The sequence below is a fragment of the Genypterus blacodes genome, unplaced genomic scaffold (genome assembly GCF_046128005.1).
Source record: "Genypterus blacodes isolate CSIRO-AG114 ecotype Tasmania unplaced genomic scaffold, CSIRO-AGI_Gbla_v1 ptg000039l_1, whole genome shotgun sequence".
Taxonomy (NCBI): Eukaryota; Metazoa; Chordata; class Actinopteri; order Ophidiiformes; family Ophidiidae; genus Genypterus; species Genypterus blacodes.
The window spans coordinates 6,718,484-6,745,716 of NW_027466852.1; the positions used below are offsets into that span (position 1 = coordinate 6,718,484).

Genomic DNA, 27,233 nt, shown 5'->3' on the forward strand with positions numbered 1-27,233 from the left:
AAATCAGATTCCCAGTTTGGATGTGATGTTAAAAACCTGATCTGTTCTGCAAAAATAGACGGTCGTTGTTGGACCCTTCAGCTGTGTAATTGCCTGACTTCACCAGCAGGGGGAAGCAGGCGACGACCCCCACCAATGGCACTGTTTAGTATGGTAAAACTCACATGATAGATATATATTTATACTGTATATATAAACACCATAAACACACCTGTATACACCGGGAACACATGTTTCCAATGAATTTAGGAAGATTTGCTTACACTTGCACGCGTCGTTTGTTAATCTGAGAGATAAACTTCCGCTCTTATGTGGTCCCTCTTTTCCCATTAATGGCACATTGGAGAAAACGCTTTTGGAATGAGGACAGGAATCTTTACAAATGGCACCGATTTAAAGAGAAATGCATTGTGGGTCGTGGTGAAGAAGTGTTAACTGCTTGCTGTTCTGTCGAGACCCAGGGGAAAGTGGCACCAAAGTCGGATACCTAACACAGGGCCCTGTTAGTACGTGGAGCAGAGGATGGTAGAGGAGGCAAAATGTGTTGCTGCCATGACAACCACGCCATGCAGTGGCTCAAAGGCGTTCTATGTCCACCAGCATGCGTCTGGATGTTAGATGCTTTTTATTGTCCTTTTAGGAAATTTAATATATGTGTATGCTGTTCCTCTCCGTGCTGAAAGTTACGTTTGCCCTTGACAATATGTTCACAATCTCTTTCAGAAATGTAACTCATCCTGGTGGGAAGTATAAGTTGTGCATGATGGGACCCGTCCCCCCTCCCCCGTTACTTTTGGTGTGGAAGGTAGCGTATAGATCAAGCAGTTGTAGAAGTGGACAATTAAGTACAGCGCTGTTACTTGGCACCGGGCGTTTCAAGATGGCGATCTGGCTCCAACCGCAAACGGGTTACACCTGTGAAAGCAAAACATGACTGTGACCGTGGAACAGTTTTGTTGTGGTTTCTCGAGTCTTTGAAGTTAAAGTCAGGCCCTGTATTTCATGTAACACTCCAGTCCCCAGTGACCACCATCACGCAGGATCTATAGATTTCTCCACTCAATCAGGAGAGTGAGGGTTTACTGACTTCCTGTCACGGTGGTGGTTTTGAAGTTGGTGTAGCAGACTTATCCAACCCCGGTGGAACGTGCTGGAAACTCTCTGGGTCTCTTTGAGGGACTGGAGCCTAGGTGACGCCTCGCCAAAGACTTTCAGGATGTTAGCAGAGACTGTCCGCTTTCACGTGGAGGATTTTGGAGAAGCCGGGTCTCTTCTTCAGAGCCTGAGAGAAGAGCGGAGGAGGGATATCAGACTGCCTGTGTTTTACTTCCTGCATTTCAAAGTAAAAATATTCTCTTTCTTGTCTTCTATTAGAATCCCTCTCTGCCCAGTCACTACTTTTGATGAGTAACCTAGCAACATCCTGAAAGCATTTTATAACAATGTAAGAAGAAAATCACTCAGACTACAGGATGCAATACCGGAGGTAAAGGATGACCATCTCGTTTCATAAGCTTCTATAAAGGCGATGACTCAGTATGACTTTAGAACTCTAGCTTCCTTTTCACTGCACACTTAAAAACAGGCAGGGTTAAAAATAAATCCTCCCTGACTGCGGCCGGGCAGAGGTTACCTAACGCCTATGAGCAATCTCACTGTCTTTTTGTGTAGCATCCAAGAAGAAGACACTCTTAACTGACTCATAAAAACAAAGTGCTGCATAAATAACATTTAAAAAAAGGGATCCCACGGCAACCGAGCTTGGACCAGCAAACATTTCTGCAACCATCATGGGACAGCTTGTATCTGTAGTAAAAATAGATGCGTCGGACCCAGTGAGCAGCTATTAACACACACTGAGGTGTAAAACCCCAAACACACACGCTTAGTGGAAAACCGCAAAGCCACAATAAGCCTCCTTAGTCATCATATTCACTCTGTAGCAGATATTTGTTATATAAAGTGCGGCTTGAAAACTGAGAGGTCATCGCAATCTATGATGAAACTGAAGAGGAGGGGGGAAAAGCACAAGTTGGCCTGATGGTGGCGCTAGAGTAAAGGGAATGGAGTTCAATGGGTGACTTTATTATGATCGCAAAGAAATGGACAGAGGCCTCACGTGGGAGCTTGAACCTGATCTCCATTTGGTGTTAAAGACAGAGTATAATGTTAGTACAGACACAACTTCATTCCCTCTATTGTATTTGACAGAGAGATGCTGTAGATTTCATCAGTTACCTGCAGCTTGTTAACCATCTCATCAAACAGCTTCCTGGCTTCAGGGCTGTTGGGGTCCTCAAAGTAATCTTCGATACCAATCTGAACCACGATGGACTTCAGGTTGCGGCACACACCTGCATGGATTCCCAGAGGTTAAGTGGGGACATCAAGGAATCCAGCTTTGTGTTACTAAACTGTTAACCAGTTGTGAGAATGCACAACTGGCGACTTGGTCATGTTTCTACTTGTAGCTTAGATCAACACTAAGGGAGCTCTAATTCAGACACACAGTATACTAAACCTCAAAAAGTTGGGTTGATAAATGACACTACTGGTTCTTAATCACAAAGTAACCAATAATTGTATTTGTTGCTTTAGTTAACAGGGTCAACTTGGCGTGGCATCTTTCAATCATTTTAATAAAATATAAGCATTGAGTGCAGTAATAAAAAAAACAAAAAAAAACCCCAAAACTATTAATTTAGTGTAATTTTAGCAAAGCAAGCACAAGCAGCTGTGGCGTCTTCCACCATGCAGTTCAAACTCACTGTTGAAGTGCAGCAGGGCTTTGGGGGTGACTGGTGTGGAGGTGAGCACCAGCATCTCCAGGCCCTTCAGACCCTCCCTGCAAACCTCTGCTGCCACCTCCTGGTTGATCTCGCTCACATGGTCCAGCTCCAGCACCTGCAGACGCATGCAGTTCCTCGCTGGCGGGAGAGAGGAGGAGGAGGAGAAGGAGAAGGAAGAGGAGGCACAGGGAGGACAGCAGATGGAGAGACACAGAGGAGGAAGAATGTAAGTGAAGCTTTTGGCAGGATGTGAAAGCTCGTTTACATTCAAGGCCTGAAATATACACTGAGGTGAGAATGTATGAAAAGATCGACTTTTTTTGGTAAAACCGGGAAAGTGCATTTTTCTTTTGGAGGATTCATTCAAATATTGAAAGGATCAGAGTTTAAGGTGAGACATGTTAGATGCTTTGTTAATGAAATATAGAATTTTGTAAACTTGTGTCAGATGGAACAAACTCAGACGCGTGGGACTTCCATTAACCTGCATTTGGCGCAATTTGAAGTTGCAAATTGAAAACTGTTTGATGGAAACACTTACATGGTTTTTCTTCAGTTCAATAAGGAATAAACAAGTTACAGCTACACAAGATGTCGAGCAACAGCGACTGACATCTTACACACAAATAGTGCAGTAGATCAATACTGAGATTTAAGTCAGGTTCACTGCGACTTAAATCACAAGTCTGTTACATTTACCTAACGAGGCCAGCCCCTGAATGCCACATCCAGCCCCGCCCACACCAAGAGCGCGGAGGTGTGGCCAGCATCGTCCAATAGTCTGCAGGCATCGGTTACTGAAGCGTGCAGGCTGCTGGCTGAAAGATAAAAATATAGGTCACAGGTTTTCAGGTGATACACACAGCTGAATTGTTGATACACACACAATTGTTCAGTAATAAACAAAATGTAGAGTTACAGAATGTTGTCTGTATTACCATGGGTGTAGTGGCGCCACCTGTAGGGAGATAATGTCTCTACAGCCTGCACCCAGGGCCCAGATCACCTCCTGGCCCACTGGATCCGTGGCACTCCTGGAACACATAACGCATACACACAGTGATATGGTCAACATTTAGAACTCCCAGGCGCTTAAAATAGTGGTCAGGGTGAACAATGTGAGCCGCTTCACAGCAGGTTTGAGTGTGTGTTGGGCGGGCTACCTGTAGGTTACGGCCTGCAGGGCTCGGCAGTAGCAGCTGGCCAGCCAGAGCGAGCGGTCGGTCAGCAGGTTGGGGCAGTGCGACACCTTGAGTATCAGCAGGTTACTTCCCGTAGCCTTTAGTAACGCCTCAAGGCCCTCCTCCAGACAGCCGCTAAGATGGAGACATGAAACACAACAGGGGGGACGGGGTCACGATCAAGAGCTTTGTCACAGTTTGCGCGGGTCTGCGAAATGAAAGGGAAACTTTGCTCTGCAGAGAGAATTTGAAGCTCATATTGCAGCTGTAGACAAACGAAGGAGATAGCAAGGTACTCCAATGACAAAGAACCTCCCCCCTTCCTCTGTCTCTCTCTCTCACACACACACAAACACATTTTTTACATTATTTTTGTGTTTGATGTGCTATAATCACATAAGAGCACAAAAACCTTTCAATCACTTCTGTCCCATTATGTTGATTTCCTTTTCTCACCGCCTGACTGAGGAGTAATGTTGACTATCGCAACAGATAGTCTGAGAGTTTGAAGTGTAATCGTGATTTCAAAAACAAGTAGTATTCCGATTTGCCTTTTTCTTTTTAGGAAACGCCCGCAGCTGTGACATCACATCTCACCGTGTGCTTTTCAGGTACTCGTCCTTGGATTCCTTCTTGCCTCTCTGTCGGGGTTTCAGGTTTTGGAGGATGAGCGAGTGTGTCTGAGTGCACCACTGAGACAGCGTGCTCAGGAACTGACAAAGACAAATGGGGATAATTAAATGGGGGATAATTTAAAAAAACAACATTAAAAATGACTTAAAACTAAAAAGGGTGATGATGGCGTTCACCTTGGAAGTGACCCGAGCGTTCTCCAGCAGCACTCTGGTCCAAACCGCTGGGTGACGGGCCACGAACTTCCAGTCGCGACAGACCTCAGCGGCCCTCAGCAAGGTTTTAGTATCCAGGTAGGTGAAGATACAGAAGAGGGCGGCACGCATCTTCAGGATCTCTGGGCTGATCACCTCGTTGGACTTGGACGGGCTCTTCTCGTGACGGCACGGCTTGTTGTAGCCTCCATCGGACCGACCTGAAGGGAGGGAAAGGCGGGGAGTGTTTGAACGTGATGGCTGACCAACCGCATATAATGAGGTATTACACCGTGAGGAAGTTACTGGAATGTGTTGAGAGCAAGCATTATATTTAAGGAGAGAATTAGCAAATGTGGGAGGAAAAATCAAGATACATGCTGTTTGATGTTAAAGACATTTTCTATCACATGGTGGCACTAGCGCTCAAGTTGACACTAAATTGGACTGCGTGTTGTTTTCTCTTTCTCTTTCCCTTTTTTTTTTTTTATAAATTGACCGTAGTTGCTGCCATCTCTTAGCTGATACCTTGTCTCCAATCCAAATGCAGCTTTCTCCTCACAGTGAGAGTCAGTCAGCGATGACTCATGCCATCATTGGCTATGGACGGTGTCTTGAACGCATCAAGGCTATGAACCCTTGCTAACTTAACTCTCTCGCTATAGTATCTCTTTCTCCCTCCCTCTCTCTCTCTCTCTCTCTCTCCATCTTTCTGCTCACTCTCGCACCACCTCCACCATCACATACACCGCCTACACTCGGGACCAGCGAGCCAAATGAGCTAAAAACGCCAAGCTGTGTTACATGATTAGAAAGACTGTGCTAGTACATACACACCGGCTAACACATACACGCACACACACACACACACACACACACACACACACACACACACACACACACACACACATACACACACACACACATACACACACACACACATACACACACACACACACACACACACACACACACACACACTCTCCCAGAAAGAGAGAACAGAACCATTTCATTAACACACTGACAAATCTTTACATTAATGGCACAGATTCGGTAGTTGAGACCAGTCTTGGCTCAGGCTCAGCTTTACTCTCTCCCACCCTGTATTTATAACAAAGCCAACAGCAGGTAGATAAAATGGAGGCCATCAACAACGGGTTTAAAGATCTTGGCTGGGCCGGAGACGAGCAGAGAGACGTACGATCTGTGTTGGATCTGAAACGTGCTGTAAAACTATTCACTTGGCTCGCTCATAAAAAGATATGATCATAGAAACAATAGAGACAAATCAAACACAGAAAACAATAATGGATACAGTTTGTTTGAAAATATCGGTCTGATTGTGTTGTTTTTTTTTTGATGCAGAGTGTGTATGGCATCCTTTCCCAACTTGTTCCCATTAACATTAACAACAGTTTTCTGGTCTCTTTCTGTAGTTTGACTCATTTGCCTTGGAAATGTTACATTGAAAGCTGACTAATTGTGCTTCTTGTTGTTCAACCTAATAGGACCCAAGTTTGTAGCTCTTTGAGGCTTTAGACTGTATGTCCTTTCTTTATCACTCCAGAAGATGCCCGGTCCTCGCTTAGCTCCAGTTTGTACAATGAGCTAAGTTAACCTGACCTCAATCCACATCAGTCCCTGTTCTCCTGGGACACATCGCGGAGTGTGAGAGACAGTATGTGCGGATGTCTAAAATAAAGCCGGCTACACTTGTGATCTCTGAGTAACTTACCTGTGTTGGGGCGATATCCAGCCCTGCCGTGGTGCGGGTAGGGGGCAGCAGACTGCTGGACCTCAGCCACGGCCCTCCTCTCCTGCTCCCACATTTCCACCTCGGATTCGGTGGTCCGGGAGCCCACGTCTGACACGTCGCCCTCCTCTCCTTCGGTGCTATTCCTGTAAGGTCGCCGTTGCCAGTTCTGGATCGCCTGTTTGCGGAGACCCCAATTCCGTGACCCACCGCCACCGCACCCAGGGGATCGCTCGTACCCCCCCTCACCTAGTCGGCACTGCACATGGTAGTACTGAGCCTCGGGACAGTCCTCCATAGGATGCATCTCCACACTGTCACTGTCGTAACCTCCAGAACCCTGTGAGACGGACTTGAGACGCCCTGATGCACTGCAGAAAGAAGAGGAATCTATTTTGAGTCTAAGCAACATTGATTTGTTTCCCCAATTAGTATTATTACTTAATCAAACTGTTCTTTAATTAAGTAGTACCGGTACACGGGCCAAATCAGCACACTATAATCAATGGAGAAAGATAATTGGGCAAAGCTGATTATATGAAACAAACATGGCACAGTGACACAGTGTACTCATTAGTACGGCACACAGGGGCTGGAAGGGAGAAACAGCATCGGTTTGGCACAGAACTGACACATACCCAATAATGACATTGTTGCATAAATATCTGGCGAGGTTCAGCAACAAGCCGGTAAATGACTGAACAAGCTGATCTCGATCGATGAGGACTTAGCGCCAGAAGGCTTTGATCGCCGTATTCGGGGGCCACTGGGTGAGTTGCGTAACCAGTGATTCAGCCGGCAGGCCTGACAGACTGTGTGTGACGTCACCATACCTACCAACTGGGGATGATTCAGCATTTTGTGACATGTGGCCATGAGTCGGAAACCTAGACACATCCATATGAATGTCACTGACTGAAGTGGGGACATGTAGAGTGCTGTACTATTCTCTCAATACAACACAGTATGCTACGCTGTACAATTATGGACTGCAAATCATAAATAACATCAAACCATTTTGCCATTTTAACCGCACGTGGGGTTAAGTGGTGAGATGCATGCAGGGTTGCCAGGTTTGTGTGTTTGGGAGAGTGAGGGTGTGTCTCTTGATCCGGCAACCCACATTTGTGCCATCAATCAAGCTATTTATTTGTATAATCGTTGGTGAAAATGCAGAAAATGGAGCACATCAAGTACGTTTTCTTAAGCAACGAGTACAAGCAGCTCTAAAAGTTAAATGAGAACATTCAGCAATCAAAGCTTCGCAAATAATCATCATGTTTGCTGTTTTTAGTCAAATTAAATTAAAGTCCCTCTCTTTCTGTTTTCCATAAGAGGAGTGGGAGTTGTCATTGTATTATAACATGGACCTTATGTTCAAAATTAACCACAACAACAAGCCATGTGCGATATGCATGTCATGGTTGACAGGCAGGTGGAGCTGCAGGGTCTCTTCATGCCACATACACACAGCTGTATGTTCACCAGGGGGTTACAAAATGAGTGGAAATGTCATGAATACTATATTGTCTTACAGAAAATAGGAAACGTTTCAGTCATATTGGCTAAATGTATGCAGAATCAAGATTTATGTGTGTCTGAAAAAGTAAATGCATGTGTGTGAATAGTATCAATAGTATTCATTCATATTAGCATAGCATTAAAGGTGCTGTATTGCTACAAGTTGGCAGTTGAAGGTTCTGTAGCACGATGCCAAGCGTGAATACAGTGGACAGACAGGCCGTCCCCCAAAGGCCACGAGCAGCGTCCACAGCAGATGGTTGTCACAATGTTCCGGAGCTAACAGGCTTCAGTTATACTTCCACATCAAGTGACACTCTGCTACACGGTCATTCTGGGTCAGAGGGACAGCGTGCAGAGACATAAGCCGCCAGATCACCAGCTCGACCAGAATGTCTTTCTTTCTCTTTACTTTCCTTCTTTCTTCTAAATATATGGAGTACATCACATCTCAGCTCAGACGGCCGAGGCTTTATTCCATTATAGGGTTGACTGCCACTTGTGGTCTAAACCCATAGAAGCCCGGAAACAGTGTGACTGTGGGGGAGTGCGGGTCTCACTTATCCAGGGAGCGCTGTGCTGACTTACCCTGTGCTGGGGGAGGAACGCCTGTCAGACACTTGGTACATCCCCCTCGTGCTCCCAGAGAGGCTGGAGTTTCTCTGTATAGAAACACAAGGAGATGAGGAAAGGGGGAGAAATGAATGAGCCAAACATTCACAGGAATTCTCTCTCTCTCTCTCTCTCTCTCTCCCTCTCCCTCTCTCTCTCCCTCCCTCCCCCCCCTCTCTCTCTCATTCCCAGCCAACATAGAGTGAAGTCTGAACTGGGATTTTATAACATTTGACTGCAATCTGGAGCCTTTATTTACTCTCTCCATCTTCTCTCATTTTGTCTCTGTTGAAAAAACAAGTAATCCAATTCAAACCATGAATTAAGGCCGTTTCCACCTTGTACCCCTGTGAAAAATCGCATTTGATTCAGCTCAGACTCCAGCGAGAGCGTGACGCCAGTCAGCAATCGTCTGACTGAGAGAGAGAGACGTCATTCCCCAAATACCTCTGTGGCTGTTAAAAAACCTAAAAATCGTCTCCTCGGAGATAAGGGCGACCTTGCCATTGCTAGGATGGAGAGATGGAGAGTGAGGGGGTGGGCTTGGCTGACATCTCTGGGCTTTCCTTCACAGTGTAACAAGGTGCCATCCTGTCCATGACACCCCCCTTACACTTGTCACATTCATTATTCACCGTCTTACAGTGACGCACTAACACACTCACTCACAGGGAGAGAGAGCAGGAGCTAATGTCTGACAGAGACATTTAGTACTGTGTTCAGGGCAACAGCAGGTCAAACCGCTTCCTATTCTATGTTGTTGTTTCAATCAGCAATCAATACACACAAAGTTAAAGTGTGTAAACTGAGGTTGCAGACATCAATCATCTAATATATAAAATCAATCGATCAATCAATCATGAGCAAAAACAAAACAGTTTCTCTCGGGCAGAGCGTTGCTGCTCTTTGATTTCACGACTGCGCTGACACCTTGAGCGAAGAGCACAGACTGGTTTCCATGGCAGCACAACGATTTGGATCAAAAAACAGGCCACCTCTTTCTCACTGGGAGTTGATATCATTTGAAAAAGAAGCATTTTTTAGAACATGACATTTCTGCTTATTCTATAATAATGATATCATTCAACGAAAGAAACGCCAGCCTCCTGTTTCTCTGCAACATGTGGTGGGATTAGCAGTGTGTACACACGCTGCTCAGGCTCTAGTCTGCTGCAGAGCCACACAACTCATATTCAGTGTTTTGATGCTGTGCCAAGCAGAGAGGGATCAAGTCCTCCTGTTTAACATTTCTACATCCGTCTACGTCCTAATCTTATCATCGCAGCGCACCTGAAATTGCAATTTACATTGAAAAATGACATGCGTACATATTCGAAGCCTGTTTTGTCCAAACGTTTGCTGATGGGCGCCTGGCAGTGCAGCTGTGGCACCCTGCAGGAATCTGACACCACTGATGGTAAGACTGATAGCAAACGAAGATGAGTTCCACCTTCTATGGAAATACGTTTTGCAAAAGAAATGAAGCAAATTGTGTAATTTGACAAAGAATAAAGGACTTACTTTAATTTCAGAATAACCAAATCACGGCACACAAGACAACGGCTTAAAAACAGTAAAATCATGTATACAAGTTATATCCTTACAATGTCACGTCCATTTTCTGATGCATTTTGAGTTTAAAAAGTACATTTCTGCAAGGTTCTGCTTAAGTAACCGAGCCGAGCTGGTTACCTGAGCAGGCTGCACAACACTTGAGCTAAATTACAGACACAGACACAGACACAGACACAGACACACACACACACACACACACACACAGACACTCCCATTGTTTTCTGTTCTATAAACAAACCCTGAGCGTGTGGGTTTAATTTAAGATCTAAACTGGAATTTAAATAGAAACCTACGGCGAAGGAAATGTGTCCCTTGCCTATTTTCTCCTCTCTAATCATGCATAAATCTCTCATCTCGTACATTGTAGCAGTGGAGCCTGAGAGGATTCGGCTCTGGTTCATTCCGCCTGCTGCTGTATGAGAAACAGGAAGCCTCCTCGTCTCAGGCCTCTCTCGTCTGTAATGGGTTTGCATTGTGGTGCACTACAGGGACGCAGCCTCATGTAATCAATACTTACGCACCATCAAAACGTAAGAAAAACAGCAGCTACAGCCTTAAAATAAAAGCCTTAGTAACACAATATTTTTGTTATTTTATTATAAAGGAGTTTACTACGACACCTAATGCTGTTGCGTCATAAATGGGACCTGCCCTGGACTCACTGCTTACGCTTGTTGGTAGCAGATTTCAGCTTGTTATGACAGCTCAAATGATTTGTATTTTGTATCAGTTTTGTGTCAACCTGAAAGCAGATATTTGGGCTCCATTCCATCCCGTTCCATTGCATCCTCACCTGGCGCCCGTTGCCTTTGGAGGCCTGTAGGCTGCAGCGGCCCAGACTGCCGTTGGGCGTGGTGCCGCAGCTGCTGATGATCTGCAGCTGTTTTTCGGCGCGGTCGGCGCGGTCCAGCAGCTCCTCAATAAACTGCTGCAGCCGCACCTTGGCGTTGGCTTCGCGCGCCGCCGTCTCCTGGAGGAACTGGTCGATCTGGGTGACCTCCCTGTTGGGCAAATGGGAAGAGCAGGAGGACGTTTATTATAATCCTGTTATTTTCCCTCTCTCTCTCTCTCTCTCTCTCTCTCTCTCTCTCTCTCGATCACTCTCTCTACTACTCTGCCGAACCTCCCTTGCGGCTAACAGATAAAGAAGCGGGAAATGTTCTGCTCGGCTTTTGCCTTTTTACACCAATGTTCCTTTTGTAGCCGCACAGTGGGTCGGTGAGAGAGATAAATTCTCCAATATGAACACAAAAGGAGTGAGAGCCAGAGAGAGACAGAGAGAGAGAAACTGGATGTTTGTGTGGTCCGTTCGCTGCTTTAAGAGACAGATTTCTATTGCCTGGATACAAACGCACCAGGAATTCACAAAGAACCAATAAAACTCGACACCAATGGATAATTCTCGATTACTTAGTGTTTATTTGATGGAGTTAGTGTATGTAGGCAATATATATATATGATAAAAACACATATATACAGGGAGAAAGAGATGCAGAGAAATTTAGGTGAATAATATCAGCACCCCACTCTTCGTTTGTCCTTCAAATCCAGTAACTCTTTCCACATCTGACTCATATTCGGCGTCACAAAAGCTTCACTCTTTCTTTTCAGCGAGCTGTAACTGCATTTTACGATTCCCAGAAGGCGCTGGCATCTTCCGGGCTGGCGGCCTCTTGGTTTTATTCCTTCATGCTCTTTTTGTCTGTACTTTGTGTCCTCTGCTCTGCTGTCAAAACAGGACATCAGGTCAGGAGATCTTAACGAGGTCGTTCCGCCTGAGGCCTGACCTCCGCCGAGCCAGAGGAGCCATTTAAAAGGTCAGATGATGAGACGAGTTGGGTGGAGACAGAAACTGCGCTGCGACCCTGGGGTTTGAACGGGTTTGTTTTCGTCAAATCAGCTTCTTTAACACGTCGCGAAATAAGCAAATATCCTGCAGGGGCCCAAACTGTTGTTAAAATTATACTACATTGACTTAATCTGCAACCGATCGCAAATCGGTGCTGACATTCAAAGGTAAGTAGCTCGAAATGGGGCCATGTTGGGATGAAAATAGTTTGGCATCCGGTAAGGCTAACTTTTAATTTTTTTATGCTCAATCTAAGATGACGAAAATATCACTCCAAAATTAGTCGAGACAGCGTGACTGCGGGGGTGCAATGACTGCAGACAATCAACTGGGAGTCAATTACGGGGGAAAATGGCACCAAAACAAAAAATGGTCACAGTCTCTCGCCACAACGCAATGAGATCGATGCAATTCTTCACCTTCGCTGAGCTCACTGGGTGAAAATGGGACACACTCTTTACTCTCACTGCTACGGTGCAGATGACACGCTTGACTGTAATGGAAATTTACACACACACATACGACGAGTGTGTGTGTGTGTGTCACAGATAGAGGCCCTTCATCCTCACCGCTCTCTGAACTCTCCTCTCTACTTCTGACAGCGGGAAAAAAGACACAATAAAGCGAAAGAGAGAGAAAGAGAGAGGGAGAGAGAGAGGGGGGGGGAGGGGACAGTGGGACATGGATGGTTTCCAACATGTTAAAGGACGTAATAAACATGCAGGACGGTAAAACGAGGGACTGTTGAAAACGTTACGTGCAATATAAAAACAGCGGATTGTACATGGAGATTTAATTTGAAGCCCAGAGATGTCGTCTGTCCTCAAAATGCACCTGTGAGACGGTTGTGCTCGTTAAAACACAATGAATACACACAAACACAATGGCGGTGCAGTGGACAGGCGCATGTCATAATAACCATCGTCATCATCATCATCGGCAAACTGCCTCATTAGAACAAATCATGGATTCATCTCCTTTACAGCGAAACACTCGACGAGTCCAGGAAGCACTTAAACACGTCTGATTGGCAGCGTCCCTAATGTGATGTATTGTCATGAAGTGAAGGTTCTGCTCTTATTCGTGATCGGCTATTAAAGAGAAATCTGACGCTGGGATGAGTTTGTAGGCAGCGTGGAAACAGAATTAATTTTCTGCCTCCAGATTTTCATGCATCAATGATTTTTCAAATGTAATCATAAGCACCTATCATAAGTATAAGAAACAGCATATAAACAGGAGGAGGAAGAAGAGGAAGAGGAGGAAGAGGAAGAGGAGGAGGGGACAGAAGCCGCTCCCTCTCCTTTTCTGTTCTAAGGGGCTTTGTATTGATCCATCGCACCACCTAACCACTGAACTGAATCCGTAATGCAGAGAGAAGGGAGTCAAGTGAGAGAACGAAAGGCCGACTTCGGCGGCGGAGGTTTTTGGGGTAGCAAGGCTGAGAGTAGGAGAGGTTACACAGGGGAGAGAGAGAAAGAGAGAGCAGGTAAAGGGAGAGACCAGAGGAGAAACACTGGGCGAGGAGAGACAGTGAATCTGCACGGTCTGAGGCGCGAATCACACTGAGGTCGCTTCCTGTTGTCAGTCCTAATTTCAACACAAACACACACACCTCTGCTCTCACCGCATGAGTCACGCCAACGCCTCAGAAATAAAGCTGTCATCCCTCCTGGTTGTTACATTGGGGCAGAATCAGTGGAAATGACTCAACCACCATCATCATCACCACAACCACCACCATCATCATCATCACTACCATTGTCCAAGTTGGTGAGCGGCAGCCATGTGTTTGCTGAACTCACCTTTCTTACTCTCCTTTTTCCTTTTCCCTCACACAGATTCTACACACACACACACACGCGCACACACACACACACACACACACACACACACATATTCTGCTGTGTTGTTAATTACAGTTGCTGATTTAAAATGCCATCATATATTATGTGTGTATTCTGGAACACATTCAGCCACCAAACCAATTACACCACTAATGTAATAGACCTTTTTACCGTTCAATGGCATTTTAAAATGAAATTCCTGGAAGACTGGCATGTCATTTGCATATTGAGAGACATTTAACAGCTTTTCAATGCGCATCTTTAATGTTTACATCTATTTCTTTCTTCACTGATCGCTGGACCCATTAAGTATTACAGTAGTTAATACATGCTGAGGGACCTCCAGCAGCACAGATCTCTGTGATTATAAGATACAAGATGGAACGTTTAGTCAGAAACAGAGACTGGACGTTGCATTCACAGTTTGTTCTGATAACACACACGCCTAAGGTTAACATGTAACATAAAAGTATATAAGCCAACTGCACCGATTAGGTATATCAGGGTAAATATGACGATTATTAACACTAACACACCAGACAGAGATGCAGAAAGCGCCAAACTGCAGCAAATCTTCACATTCTCCCACAGTAAAATCACTAAAACAGGTCTTGTGTGATCTGCTGTTTGTTGTCTGCAGGCTAATATGGAAGAACATCAAATGGCCACTTGTTCCATTAAGCTCTGGTAAATAAAGAGACGATTAATTCTCTATTCCCTCGGCCTCAACCACGATATAAACTACAGTATAAAGATGCCATCACGATGGGCTTTTTAAACCTTGATACATATCGTGCTGCTGTGTGCGTGGCGAATGAAGGAGTACCTGATAACGGTTCATTTCTCGGCACATCACGCGACATCCTGTCCAGCAACGACATCCAGCCGCAGCAAACATGATTAATACGCCCGTGATTATCTGAAGTATTCTGTCTAAATGTTAATTACAATCACTGGTCAGCCTCCTTTCACAGCCGTCATCATCTCTGTCCATTAATTCAAAAAGATGCTTCATTAATATTGAAGAGCTGAGATGACTGACTCAAAGGCCTGTGTGAATACAAGCTTTCTTTGCTTTAACAATGAGCAGCCACTCGTGCACCCATTCTTTCCTGACACCTGGATCCTAGTGTGTGTTTTTTTTTTGTTTTTTTTATATCACACATGCACACACACATTTGTATGCGCCGCACACCTACAGTAGGCAAGGCAGCAAGAGAAGCTGTAGGTGGGGTGGGAAGAGAGGTGAGACGGATGAAATGAAAGGGTGAGAAGGAAGGGCTGAGGAGGGGAGACGGGGCTGAGCCGTGCCATTTTACCAAGCCGCCTCTGAGGAACGTGCATGACTTGTTTCTCAAGAAGTCTCTCACGTTGATCTGGGCTCTGATCAATCAGACAGAGTAAATATTTTATTACAGCTCAAGTGCTCCTGGCTCAGCTCGTCCCCCTCCAAAAATCAAACCTTCCATCAAAAGTCCCAGTTTGGCGAAGTCACCCTGAGATGTGACAGTGCGGCACGTGTGAGGTACAGCGTCTCAACGTGCACGAGAGGCATTTGAGGCGTTTGTTCCAAAGATGCCGTCGCTACCCGCCATCGCTACCCAGAGGTGTTTCATACCGATGCATGCAGTTGAACTGTTAGGCGTACATATTTTTAGCGTGTACTTGCAAACAGTTTGACAGCTCAAGATATCAAAAAGAACACTACCTGCAGGAGCTCTTAAGGATTCTAGTGTGTATCCTAATGGTGCAACCTGTCAAGGTAGTAAAGGAGTATTTCAAGTTTTTTTTATAAGTAAGTCAGAGAAGAGTGTTTGCGTCATTCCAATTCTTCAAATCACTTCATCTTCCATCACAAGATGAAGATCTACAACAGCCACACACTCATAACTCCTGCTTTCATTAAGAGCTATGAGTCATTGGTTCTTGCATATATTACAACCTACCGACCAGTTCAACCTTTGCGCATTATAAGCCACTTCATACTGCTGCTAAAACCCAGGGATGCATAATTTCATGGTTGTTGATGAAATATACTGAATGTTGCACACCAGCCTGAATCTAAGCGTCTATCTGAGTGTTATGGAGACAATCAAGCCTAATTAATCTATCTGCAGACATCCAACCCAGCAGGGGCCCCACGTATGCATGAGACTTGCTCATTAATTTTGCAGTGATTGAATTATGAGACAAACACAAGGTGGTCATTCTGTTTTCATTGCCATCCAATTTATAAAGATACATCGTTTACTTACACTTTTGAAGACAAAAGAAATTATTTAGCTGGATTGCAATCAATTTTAGACCTGAGGCACATTTGTGTCCACAGTTCTTCATCTCTCCCTCTCTTTATCGTCACAGATCCTCAGGAAGGTGTGGACATAGTTGAGTTCTTCAGTTCCTACAGACGTAACGTGTAGTGGGACTGATTTTCACCGAGTTGTTGATGTTATGGTTCATTAATAAGGAAAATAGTGTCTAGAAGAGACATGGATCAAGTTTAAATATCTTTGTTTGGTAAATGAGCTACACCCTCATTTTCAGAGTCACATGCACAATTATTTACATCCTTTCCGAATCTTCGTAGCATCGTGACCGAAACAGATGAACTATTTCAGTTAATCGTCGGAGCCTCTGACATGATAGTTCAGTGAGAGCATGCAGCATGATTTTAAGCAGTATTTAATCAGAACATTTTGCACTACAGTCACATGTTTGATGAGTTTAGAACCAACAGGTTAAATGAGATATCATTCCAAGGCTGGGATGGCTTTGCTTCTCTGTGTGTCTCTCTCCCTCTCTCTCCTGCTAGAAACACAATCTATTTGTATTCATATCATTAGTCATATTCATATTACTGTTATCATTATTGTTCCTGTGTCTCTCTCTCCTTTCTCTGTCTCTGTCTCTCTCTATACCCAACCAGTCAAGGCAGATGGCTGCCCACCTAGAGCCCGGTGCTGCCTGAGGTTTCTTCCAACTAAAGGGGAGTTTTTCCTTGCCGCTGTTGCCAAGTGTTTGCTCATGGGGGAATGTCGGGCTTCTTTAAATGCTCTGTATGTAAAGTGCCTTGAGATAATATTTGTTGGGATTTGTCGCTTTATAAATAATGTTGAATTGAATTATTAAAGAAGTACTCAGGAACCTTCATTCTCAGTAAAATAGTAAAATAAGTGATAACATTGTTTCGTTTTCTATGAGATTAATGTGATGTGAATTTATTAGTGTGAGCTTGACACACTGAGAATGAATACAGAAAAAAAACATGCTCCTGTTGCTGAATATAGATGTTTTTGATACATCAACATTTAGTAAATGTTCACACAAAATACACTTACTCAGCTGGTTTGGGTGGAGAATCAGCCATGTGGATACTAATACTGTAAAACACGAGTAGCTCTCAGACACTTTCATTTTGTCAAATTAGCTCTAAGAGGAAAAAAGGTTGGTACCCCTGAGCTACACCCTCATTATAATGAGTCACATGCAAACATATTTACATCCTTTCCGAATCTTCGTAGCATCGTGACAGAAACTGATGAACTATTTCAGTCCATCGTTGAAGCCTCTGACGTGAGAGTTCAGTAAGAACATGCAGCCGACAAAGACCTACAGAGACGCATTTTGTGAGTATGATTTTCCCATTTTTAGAAAGCTAAATATTAATTGAAGGAGGATTTTGCACTACAATCACATGTTTGATGAACCAACAACTTAAATGAGATTTCATTCTACGGCTGGAACTCAGAGTTGAGAAAAGTCAATAAAATTCTCCCAAAAAATCATTAATGCAACAACTAGGATGAAGATTCACAAAATGAGATATTTTCTGATATGTTCCTGAGTGAAATATGCAGTTTTAATTATAATTTGGAGTGTTTATCTTTCAAACATTCTTGGTATATTTTCTTTCTCAGGCTTTATCTTCCAGTTATGGCTCTTATCATTTTTGGCAGGTAAGATTGTTTATTAGGCGGATCCCCATGAGCTGTGCCGTAAAGCTCAGCTCGTCTTGCTGGGGTCTATCAAAACTTATGAATACAGATTTCCTGGACATCTTCTGTTAAATATTCTAATGTTTGAAAACATCTGTGTTGTCACTAGAAGTATGGACCATTAATGGCTGTTTTCTCACATTCCAGCCGCCTCTTTAACAAACGTGGCAAGACATGGAACTGTTAAGCAGTCAAAGGTAGATAATAACGCTCCTGCTGAGATGGCCATTGATGGGAACACTGACCCATCTGGGCCCTGCAGCCAAACAGGACAGGCGACCAACCCATGGTGGAGATTGCAACTGCCAGGTGTCTACAGGGTCAGTTACATCAATATCACCAATAGCGATGCCAATCCAGAACGGCTTGATGGTGCTGAGATCCTCATCGGCAACTCAGCAGACAAAGCCGGCATCACCAACCCAAGGTGGTCCTGCGGGAGATGATTGTGATTCCTCCTCTGTCTGTCTTGTTCATTCATCTTAATAAATATGTTCAGATTAGTGTGATCGGGCTGGTAGACGTATCATCTCTGTAACCGTGTAATAAGTTTCACTCTCTCGCTTTAGGTGTTCTTTTATCTCATCCATCCCAGCTGGAGAGACCCATACCTTTCAGTGTGGAGGGATGGAAGGCCGGTTTGTCAACGTGTTCAATTATGGCAGTGGGAAATATTTGGTGTTGTGTGAGGTTGAAGTGTACGGTGGTAAGTGATGAGCAGCTATCTGATGTTATGGTATGTAATTGACAAAGACTGAAGAGTGTGACTGGTGTCCTGCTGTTCACATTTCTAGAAGAGGTCCCACGTCCACCGAACATCACTGCCGTGGTTGGGCAGAGGAACGTGGTAGTGGTGGGTAAGAAGCTGTGCTGGTCAGATGCGCTGTTCTACTGCAGAGATTTCTACTGGGACCTGCTCACCATCCACAGCCGGCAGGAGCAGAGGGAGGTGGAGGAGCTGCTGGGTAACGCCACCTTCCCGCTTACCAAACTCCTTTGGCTGGGACTACACAGGTACTCTGATATAGAATAGTAAGGATGAAGGTTCAGCTTCCAAAGATCATCTTGACATGGAAACACCTACATAGGTCAAGTTGGATTCAGAACATTTGAAAGGGAAACTTGCAACCAAATCAGAGTATACGGAGAGACATTGTCTGAAAACACACACACGCACACGCACACGCACACACACACACACACACACACACACACACACACACACACACACACTGCTGTCTCATTCCCAATTGTTCTTTTATTATGTATAAAAATAAATGGATAATGTATAAGTAGGGCTGGGCAAGTTAAGGCGTTATCATCCGTTCCTTACTAGCTACAAACTCCAGGCCCATTAATGTTGTGGAAGATGTCCGTCTGAGGAAAGTTCTTATGATCACAACGAATGATGGCACATATGAGCCTCCCTTTAATCGCGATTAATCGAAATTAAATATTTTAATTGTTGCCCAAGTTTTTTGTTGTTGATCAATTGAAGAGTGTTTTTGTCTTTTGTTTTGTCTTTTCACATTCACATAGTTGCTACACATATTTGAATCTCCTGCAGTCGAGCTGTTTGATAAGATAACGGTGCAATGACATCATCGTATTTCTGATGCAGGTTCCTGCTGTCATGAGAATGTGTTTTCAAGCCGGAACCTGAAAAGGCAAAACAATAGAGATCATCTGTGCAAACCGACCAGGGGTGCTCACTCTGGGACATCTTGTGATTCCTTATTCTCGACCGATAACTGGCTTTTGCTGGAGCAGAGCTAGCACGCAGCGTCTGGCTTGAGTTGTGTCACGATGCCATTAACAATGTAGTTTTAAGAGAAGATACAGGGCGAGCTGGGTGTAAGCAGCCCTGGTTAGGACACATCAGGGGGAAGTTTTGGACTGTAAATAAGTGTCAACTCCCTTAGTGCAGGCATTCTCCATCCTCCATTCTCAAAGATAACTCACTCTCATTAGTTTGATATCGGTGCCATTTATAACACCACTGCACCAACAGGCAACCATCTGGTAGGTTAACTACAGGCCATTAAAGAGGCAATAATAATCCAACAGAGGTTACAATCCATAAACTTTAGTTGTGACATGTTGACAGAGGGAACATGCGTCTTCATGGGAATCTGCTGCAGTTTATACCCACAACCTCGATTTGCCTTAATCCAGCTGCTGATGTGTTTTCCATGCCTACACTATTTATAGCTCAAAAGTGCGTTATTCCATTCAATAGGGACGTGATGGGCGCCAACTGGTTCTGGATGTCCGGTGAGGCCCTGAGTTACACCCACTGGGAGGAAAGGAATTTCCCTTGGCAGAGAACCAGTCCCTGCGGTGCCATGAACCCAAATATGATGTTCCTGTGGCAGGATCAAGACTGTAATGATCATGTTCACTTCATCTGTCTGACAGGTCAGGATCCAGTCTCATCTTTCTTCCTTTAACTTGTAGACTCACTAAAGTGTTTGCTGCTCATCCACATCACATTAAAAACACTTCAATATCAGCCTGTGCTATCTGATTTTCCGTGCATGAGAGCCAATTCCAGAGGACCTGAGGCCCCTTTGTGTCCACAGTTCTTCATCTCTCCCTCTCTATATCGTCACAGATCCTCCGGAAGATGTGAACAGAGTTGAGTTCTTCAGTTCCTACAGACGTAACCCACGGAGGAACTGAATCAGGCTGCTTCTATTCTGATTCAGCAGACACTCCAACATGATTCGCTTGGAAGTATAAACATAGCTGTTTTAGTATAGCGCCCTCTGCAGCCAGGAGGCACATTATGGATACTACTGTAGAGCAAAGCACCCTAACCTTCCTCACCTTCAATGAAACTTTTACTTCAGGCAGACCCTCTCGTAACTTCTTCCCTGATATTTCACCCCTTCCACCCCAGCCCTAACCATCACCCATAACCCATTTGAGATTCATCTCAAAGCTGTCGCACAATGGTTTTGTTTAAGCTGTAAAAGATAAAGACTAAACCCTCTTTGTACTCTCTCACTGATCTGTGATGTATTGATGATGAAGTTGGAATATTGTACATCCAGTGGGATTTTTCTGCACTCTGGTCTCAAAATGAGTGTGAAACAATCTAATAAAGGACATTTGTAAAGGCAAATATACGTATTGAAGCACTTTGTTCAGTATTCTTCATCCATAAATACAATAACTAATACTAATGCTATTTATTAATTAGTAGATAATAGTTTATATTCCTTGTAAGAATATAAACTGTTCTGCGGGTTTAAGGTGTCGTGCTCCGACATTGATATACAGTAGAGATGAATGCAGGGAGTGCAAATGTCATGCAAATGAAGACACATTTAAGTCGTGATTCGTCTGTGATCACACACACTGGAATTATTATTGGTAAAAACCAGGAGCTAAACTTACATTACATTACATTACATTACATTACATTACATTACGGTCATTTAGCAGACGCTTCTATCCAAAGCGACTTCCAATAAGTGCGTTCAACATAGGTAGATAAAAGAACTTCAGGTCACAAGAAATCGTAAGTGCATTTCCTTCCAAAACCAACAGCTAAGAGCAGAACTAGAGCTAGAGTAGAAGTGCAATAAGTTAGGTACCATGATGAATGAGAAAAAAGGACAAATTAGAAAACAAATAAGTGCATCAGAAGAACTAGGACAACCTTAAACGGTATGTTGCTCATTTATTACCTTATAGAAAATAGATGTACATTTATATCAGGAGATTGAAAGCCAAAACAACTCTAACTTGCTGAGTGTGTTTTTGTTACTTGTACCAAAAAGCCAATGCTGTTTTACAAAAGATCTATTTGATAATATGGATGTCATTCAAAGTAAACTGATAGCATTCATGGGATAACCATGGAAACAAGACGTTAAACAGATCGGTATAAACCTTGATAGGAATGTCAAACAATATTATCAATATCAATATTGCTGCCAGGATTCAAGCATTCACCCTGATGAAGTGCTGCTGAGCAAGTCACTGAATCTGAAATCATACATGTCCACGCAGCAGTTTGTGACCTCTGACGTGCTTGTGTCTCTGTGTGCGTGTGTGTTTTTCCAGCAAGTTGTTGACTTTATGGTTCATTAATAAGGAAATTGGTGTACAGAGGGACATGAATCAAATTTAAATATCAAATGAGCTACACCATCATTAAAATGAGTCAAATGCAAAAATATTTACATCCTTTGCAAAGGTTTGTAGCATGGTGACAGAAACAGATTTACTATTTCAGTCCACTGTGAAGCCTCTGACGTGAGAGTTCAGTGACAGCATGCAGCCGACAAAGACCTAGAGACGCATTTTGTGAGTAGGATTTTCCCATTTTTAGAAAGCTAAATATGAATTGAGGGAGTATTTAAGAACACTTTGTACTACAGTCACATGTTTGATGAACCAACAAGTTAAATGAGATTTCATTCTAAGGCTGGAAGTCAGAGTTGAGAGAAGTCTATAAAAATCTCTCATATAGCCATTAATGCAACAACTAGGATGAAGATTCATATCCCATAGGTGTCATATACCTGCAATACCTGTGTCTCTCTTCTTAAAGGAGCCATGCGCTCTTATAACACGTTACCTAAAGACATCTCTCAAGATCGCGTGATGACAAAATATACATGAATTTATATTCATATTGGACAGCTTTTTGTCTGAATTGTCAAATATAGCAAATGCATTTCAGATGCTTATTTTACAACATGAAAAGTATGTACACCAAGAGAAAGAGTACGAGTAAAATCATCAAAATGGTTGAAAATCACTGTTTTAAACCATAGCCTTCTGTTTTGGCTCTAGGTTCGGCACAGTATGGACGCGGCCCGTCTGTTGGTGACCTAGGGGTTAGGGGATAGGACCCCCATAAGAGCTAAGGGACCCCTAAAAACAGATCATCTCGACCTCTGGGATTCAAACCCTCCCCCATATGCATCCCAGGCGTTAGCGTGTGCTAACACTCATTTCTTTTGCTTACGAAGCCTTCCGATTCTTGTCGCGCTGATACTGCATTGTCCGTCTGTCTCACACACTTCTTTTAATGACACACACTCTCTTTTCACACTGGCAGCTTCACTTTGCGTTCAAGGACGTTGCTCACTCAATGCAAGCTTGTTTCTCAGACGGGAAAAGTAAAAGCAGCAGCAAACATTTCTATGTTGGATGTGCTGCGGCTTCTTAGAGGCTCTCACGTTGTCGTTCTGCGTGCCGATTTTCTGCGTTATCACAGCTGGTTTCAGGACTTAATCAGACTTTGGTGTTAAGTCCTTCTGCAGGAATTGGGTGTGTGCTCAGGACGTGGACACAAATGACTACTACACTGTATGTAATACTTGACCCTCATTTCAATGTACAGTATATGGGGATGGTATAATAACAATGTACAGTACAGCCACAAGAATGACCACTGAGTCTTAATGACATTGTACACTTCCTAGTACATCTTTCACAGTACATCAAACTGCAGTAGGTGCTGATTTGGCTGGATGTTAATACCGTGACTGCTATTACCTGCACTTTGTATAGAATAGCCCTAAACACTTATTCATATATTGAACAGAAATATCAAATGTTACCCACAAGATTACAGTACAATTAGAAAAGGTGCTTCAGACATTTTGACTACTGACACGGACAACTGTAATATTATCATAGTAAAATGAGCACAATACAAACGTGCGATATGTCTTTAAGCAATCATTTGTGAGTGCGAAAACTAACAAGCTACGTCCCTGACCGACACAGTGAAGCTACAATGTCCTAATCTGAGCGAACCTGTAACCCGGCGAGATGAAGGAGATCACCAACTCGTTGCCTCCCTGCTCTCCTGAAGCCATCGTTTGTTGATTGGGACTCTGCACTTGGGCCTCTTCATTTAACTTTGATTGCTGAAGTGTTTCTCAAGATCTTCAATTATTTTATGCAAAAACTGGTATGTTTCTGTGTGTGTGTGTGTGTGTGTGTGTGTGTGTGTGTCTGTGTGTCTGTGTGTGTGTGTGTGTGTGTGTGCGTGTATTGCTGTATATGATGGATTTTGCCGCAATCTAAACCACACATTAAAATCTAAGTGAACACTACCAGAGGCATTTTCCATAATAACTTACAATGTTTCTGCGAGCACAAACAAATGATTATCTCTCTGTCATATTTGTGTGCATAGCAATGCTTTCAACAAAAGCCAGTTCCTGTGAGTTTGCTGTAGTTGCATAGCAACGCAGAGTTAAGTGACTCGCATTTTTAGCATCTAATACCACTGATGAAAACATTATGCATGTCTCCTTGAAGGGACGCTGAGTCCCACAGACCCTCCAAAGTCACTGGTAAAAAAAAAACTTCACACCCACAGTGACTCTGTGTCTGAACTGTTGCTTAGTCATGCTTTAGAGTCAACCCCTGCTGAACATTCACCGCCCGTGATGCTCTTTTTCCATCTCTGAGCTGCTCTGTATTTAGTCTGAATGAGCTTACTGTTTGAGTGCCAGAGAGCGAGCAAGCGAGCAAGCGAGAGTGAGAGAGAGAGAGCGAGAGAGAGACAGACAGACAGACAGAGAGAGAGAGAGCACAGGCAGTGCTTTGAGACTATTTGCTGCTGACAGATTTGGGATAGCAGCTACTGTATCCTTTACTCCAGAGAGGCAGCAGGACCAAGCAGATGAAAAAACACATTTGTCCTCTACTCAGATTCCCATTCAGCCGCATGAAAAGCTCTTTTGTTTTACTGTGTCACAGGATCCACCATTTACCTGCCTCTGACAGGAGGCTGTGGAGGAAATATTGCAACACTAACGAATGCAGGGAGGCTGGTGACACATTTGTTTGAGCGATCTGAATGCCACGTGTTTATATACTGGCATGGCATTTCCAGCAGCATTGATTGACACACACACACACACACAAACACACCAACACACGTGCGCGCACACACACACACACACACAGGCATTACAGAGATGTGATGTGTTTGTGATGAGATTAGATGTGTTATATGCAGAGCGCCTCTCTGTCTCTGGCCCACTGTTGACATTAAGGCCTGATAAGGAAACTGGAGAAAAGTGATAAAGATGTAAAGGAAGATAGGGAGACGAGCCTGGCTGAGACGTCTGTACAGTGAATACACAGCAAAGACTTTAATATAAGCCTGGAACATAGTGTGCTGATTCTTCTGAGCGAGAAAGTAAATGATCACACCACAGGAATGTGTTTGTACTCACATAGAAGCAAACAGAAGCTGAATTTTTGCAATAAATGTGCGCTAAACTACTTTCCATCTGCATAGTTCACCTCTTTTCTTCCAATAACTCCCAAACCTCCTTTCCCACGGTTCCTTTTTTCTCAGGAACATTGGGAACTGGTTTATGATGTTTGCGTGCCTCCACTTTTATAAGCAGACAATATGTGTGTATTTAATGTTTCACTCTGTTAAAGTCAAACTCCCCACCTATCACACCAGGCTAAACATATTCTCTGGTAAAACAGCAAAACAGGCACAGCTACAGATATACAGTATATCATGAAATGTGTGAAATAATGTGTTAATGTACAGTGAACGTCTGTGCTGCCAAAGGAGCAAAACCAAATCACTTTCTAAAGTCCAATCTCCTGTCTATGAAACAAATCAGTATATGTGTATATCCATAGAAGATAGAAGACAAATTATAAACACTGAGACACAAGAAGTCAAGCTGGTTTTGTATATCATGGTAGATGATATAAAACATCAGATAGTTCAGTTCAGTTTGATAAATCCAACGCATTAATTTCAATAAATGCTCTGAAAGTCTGACAAACAGTAGCTTGTCATCCTGTCTGCGCTGTAGACCGCACAGACCTCGTTGCACTGGGGGAAATATTACACCCAAACCACATCCATCAGAGGCCGAGCCCACAATACATCAACACATACTGCGATTTATGCCTGAGTCTATTTTCTATTTACAGCAACACTGCATTAGGTACTGTGCAAAGCAGCGTGGCAGCTTGATGAACAGACTGGCCTGAAATGGAGGCAGGGTGCAATTAGAAACAACTCCACATCTCTGCTGCCAAACCCAACTGCTGCCTTCCAAGCCTCCATTCAGCACCAATGAGGAACCTGCAAGGCGCAAACGTGTGGAGACAGCAGAGGGACAGATGCAGACCACATCTGGTGGGTAGATAGGAGAGACAATCAACAGAAAGATACCGGGAGAGGCGAACATGTATAAGTGGCAAGCAGCACCGTGTGTGCGTATGTGCGTGTGTGTTTGACTTCAAAATGGGCAGACGCGCGGTTCACTCACTGCTGTTTGTGGTTGAGCTCTGCCTCCTTGTTCACCAGGTCCTGCTTGAGACTGGCGAGCATTTCCACGGAAACGTCCACCTGCCGAGACAGCTCCGAGGCCTTGTCCTCCAGGTCCTGCTTCTCCTGGCTCAGCCGCTCGCTCTCCTGCTTGGCTCTTTCCAGCTCGGAGCTCTTCCTCTCCAGCTCGGACTGAAGGCGGCCAACGCGCGCAGCGATTTTCTGCTCCACCTTCGAAACAAAAAGGCGCTTCGACGTGATTATTTGCATATTCTTTATATATGTTTATATTTAGTTTTGGGTTTGATGAGAGAAGCTTAACTTTAACCGTGACATTCAGACTGGATCCAACTGAATCAATCACTAACCTATTTCATCTTAAAAAGAGGACATCACACTGACACAGAGGCAAGTCACAGTAAGACCTTAACGTCACCATGACAACTCTTACCTCTTCCGACAGCTTCTCCAGCCTCTCGTCAAGCTCCAGCCTTTCAAAAGCCCTCGCCTTCAGCCTGGCCAAGCCTTCCTCATACGCCGCCTCCACCGCGCTGGCCGCCACGTTAGCTGCCACTGCTACAGCTGTGCTGGGGTTACCGTGGGGACCAGGGTCTGCGGATGACATGGCTTTCTTCATAAATATCTCGCCAAGGGGAAACTCCACATTGGGGAGGTACCGGGCTGGGGTGTTGGAGTTAGCAGGGATCAAACCCAGATCATCCGGACAGGGAAGCTCACGGCAGGGAAAGCGTCGCTCCTTTAGCGCCGAAGGCCGTAGCGGTTCGAAAGCGTCGTTGTTATTGGCGGGTGTGAGGAGAGCTCCCTCAGCCACTAAGGGCAGCAGAGCGGCAGCATCGCATACGCTGTTGGATTTGGAGAGGACGTAGAGGGTCTCGTATGTGTGGTTGTACTCCAGGTGGGCACGTAGGGAAGACAGGCTTCGGAAGCGCTTGTGCTCTCCGCAGCGAGGACAGCGGTATGGCAGGTCTAGAGAGGCCAT

The 27,233-nt window shown here is 44.2% G+C and overlaps 1 protein-coding gene across 1 annotated transcript; it reads right to left on the bottom strand.

Moving 5' to 3' along the window:
* Positions 1 to 507: 507 nt before the first annotated feature.
* On the bottom strand, positions 508 to 27,233 carry fbxo41 (F-box protein 41). The gene is made up of 13 exons (XM_076148108.1): positions 26,685 to 27,233; positions 26,235 to 26,464; positions 11,052 to 11,259; positions 8,660 to 8,733; positions 6,533 to 6,921; positions 4,780 to 5,018; positions 4,568 to 4,683; positions 3,953 to 4,105; positions 3,728 to 3,823; positions 3,489 to 3,607; positions 2,769 to 2,927; positions 2,239 to 2,354; positions 508 to 1,282 (listed from the first exon to the last, which is right to left on the bottom strand). The coding sequence occupies exons 1-13, from the start codon at positions 27,231 to 27,233 to the stop codon at positions 1,220 to 1,222; spliced, it is 2,511 nt and encodes an 836-aa protein (XP_076004223.1). The 3' UTR covers positions 508 to 1,219.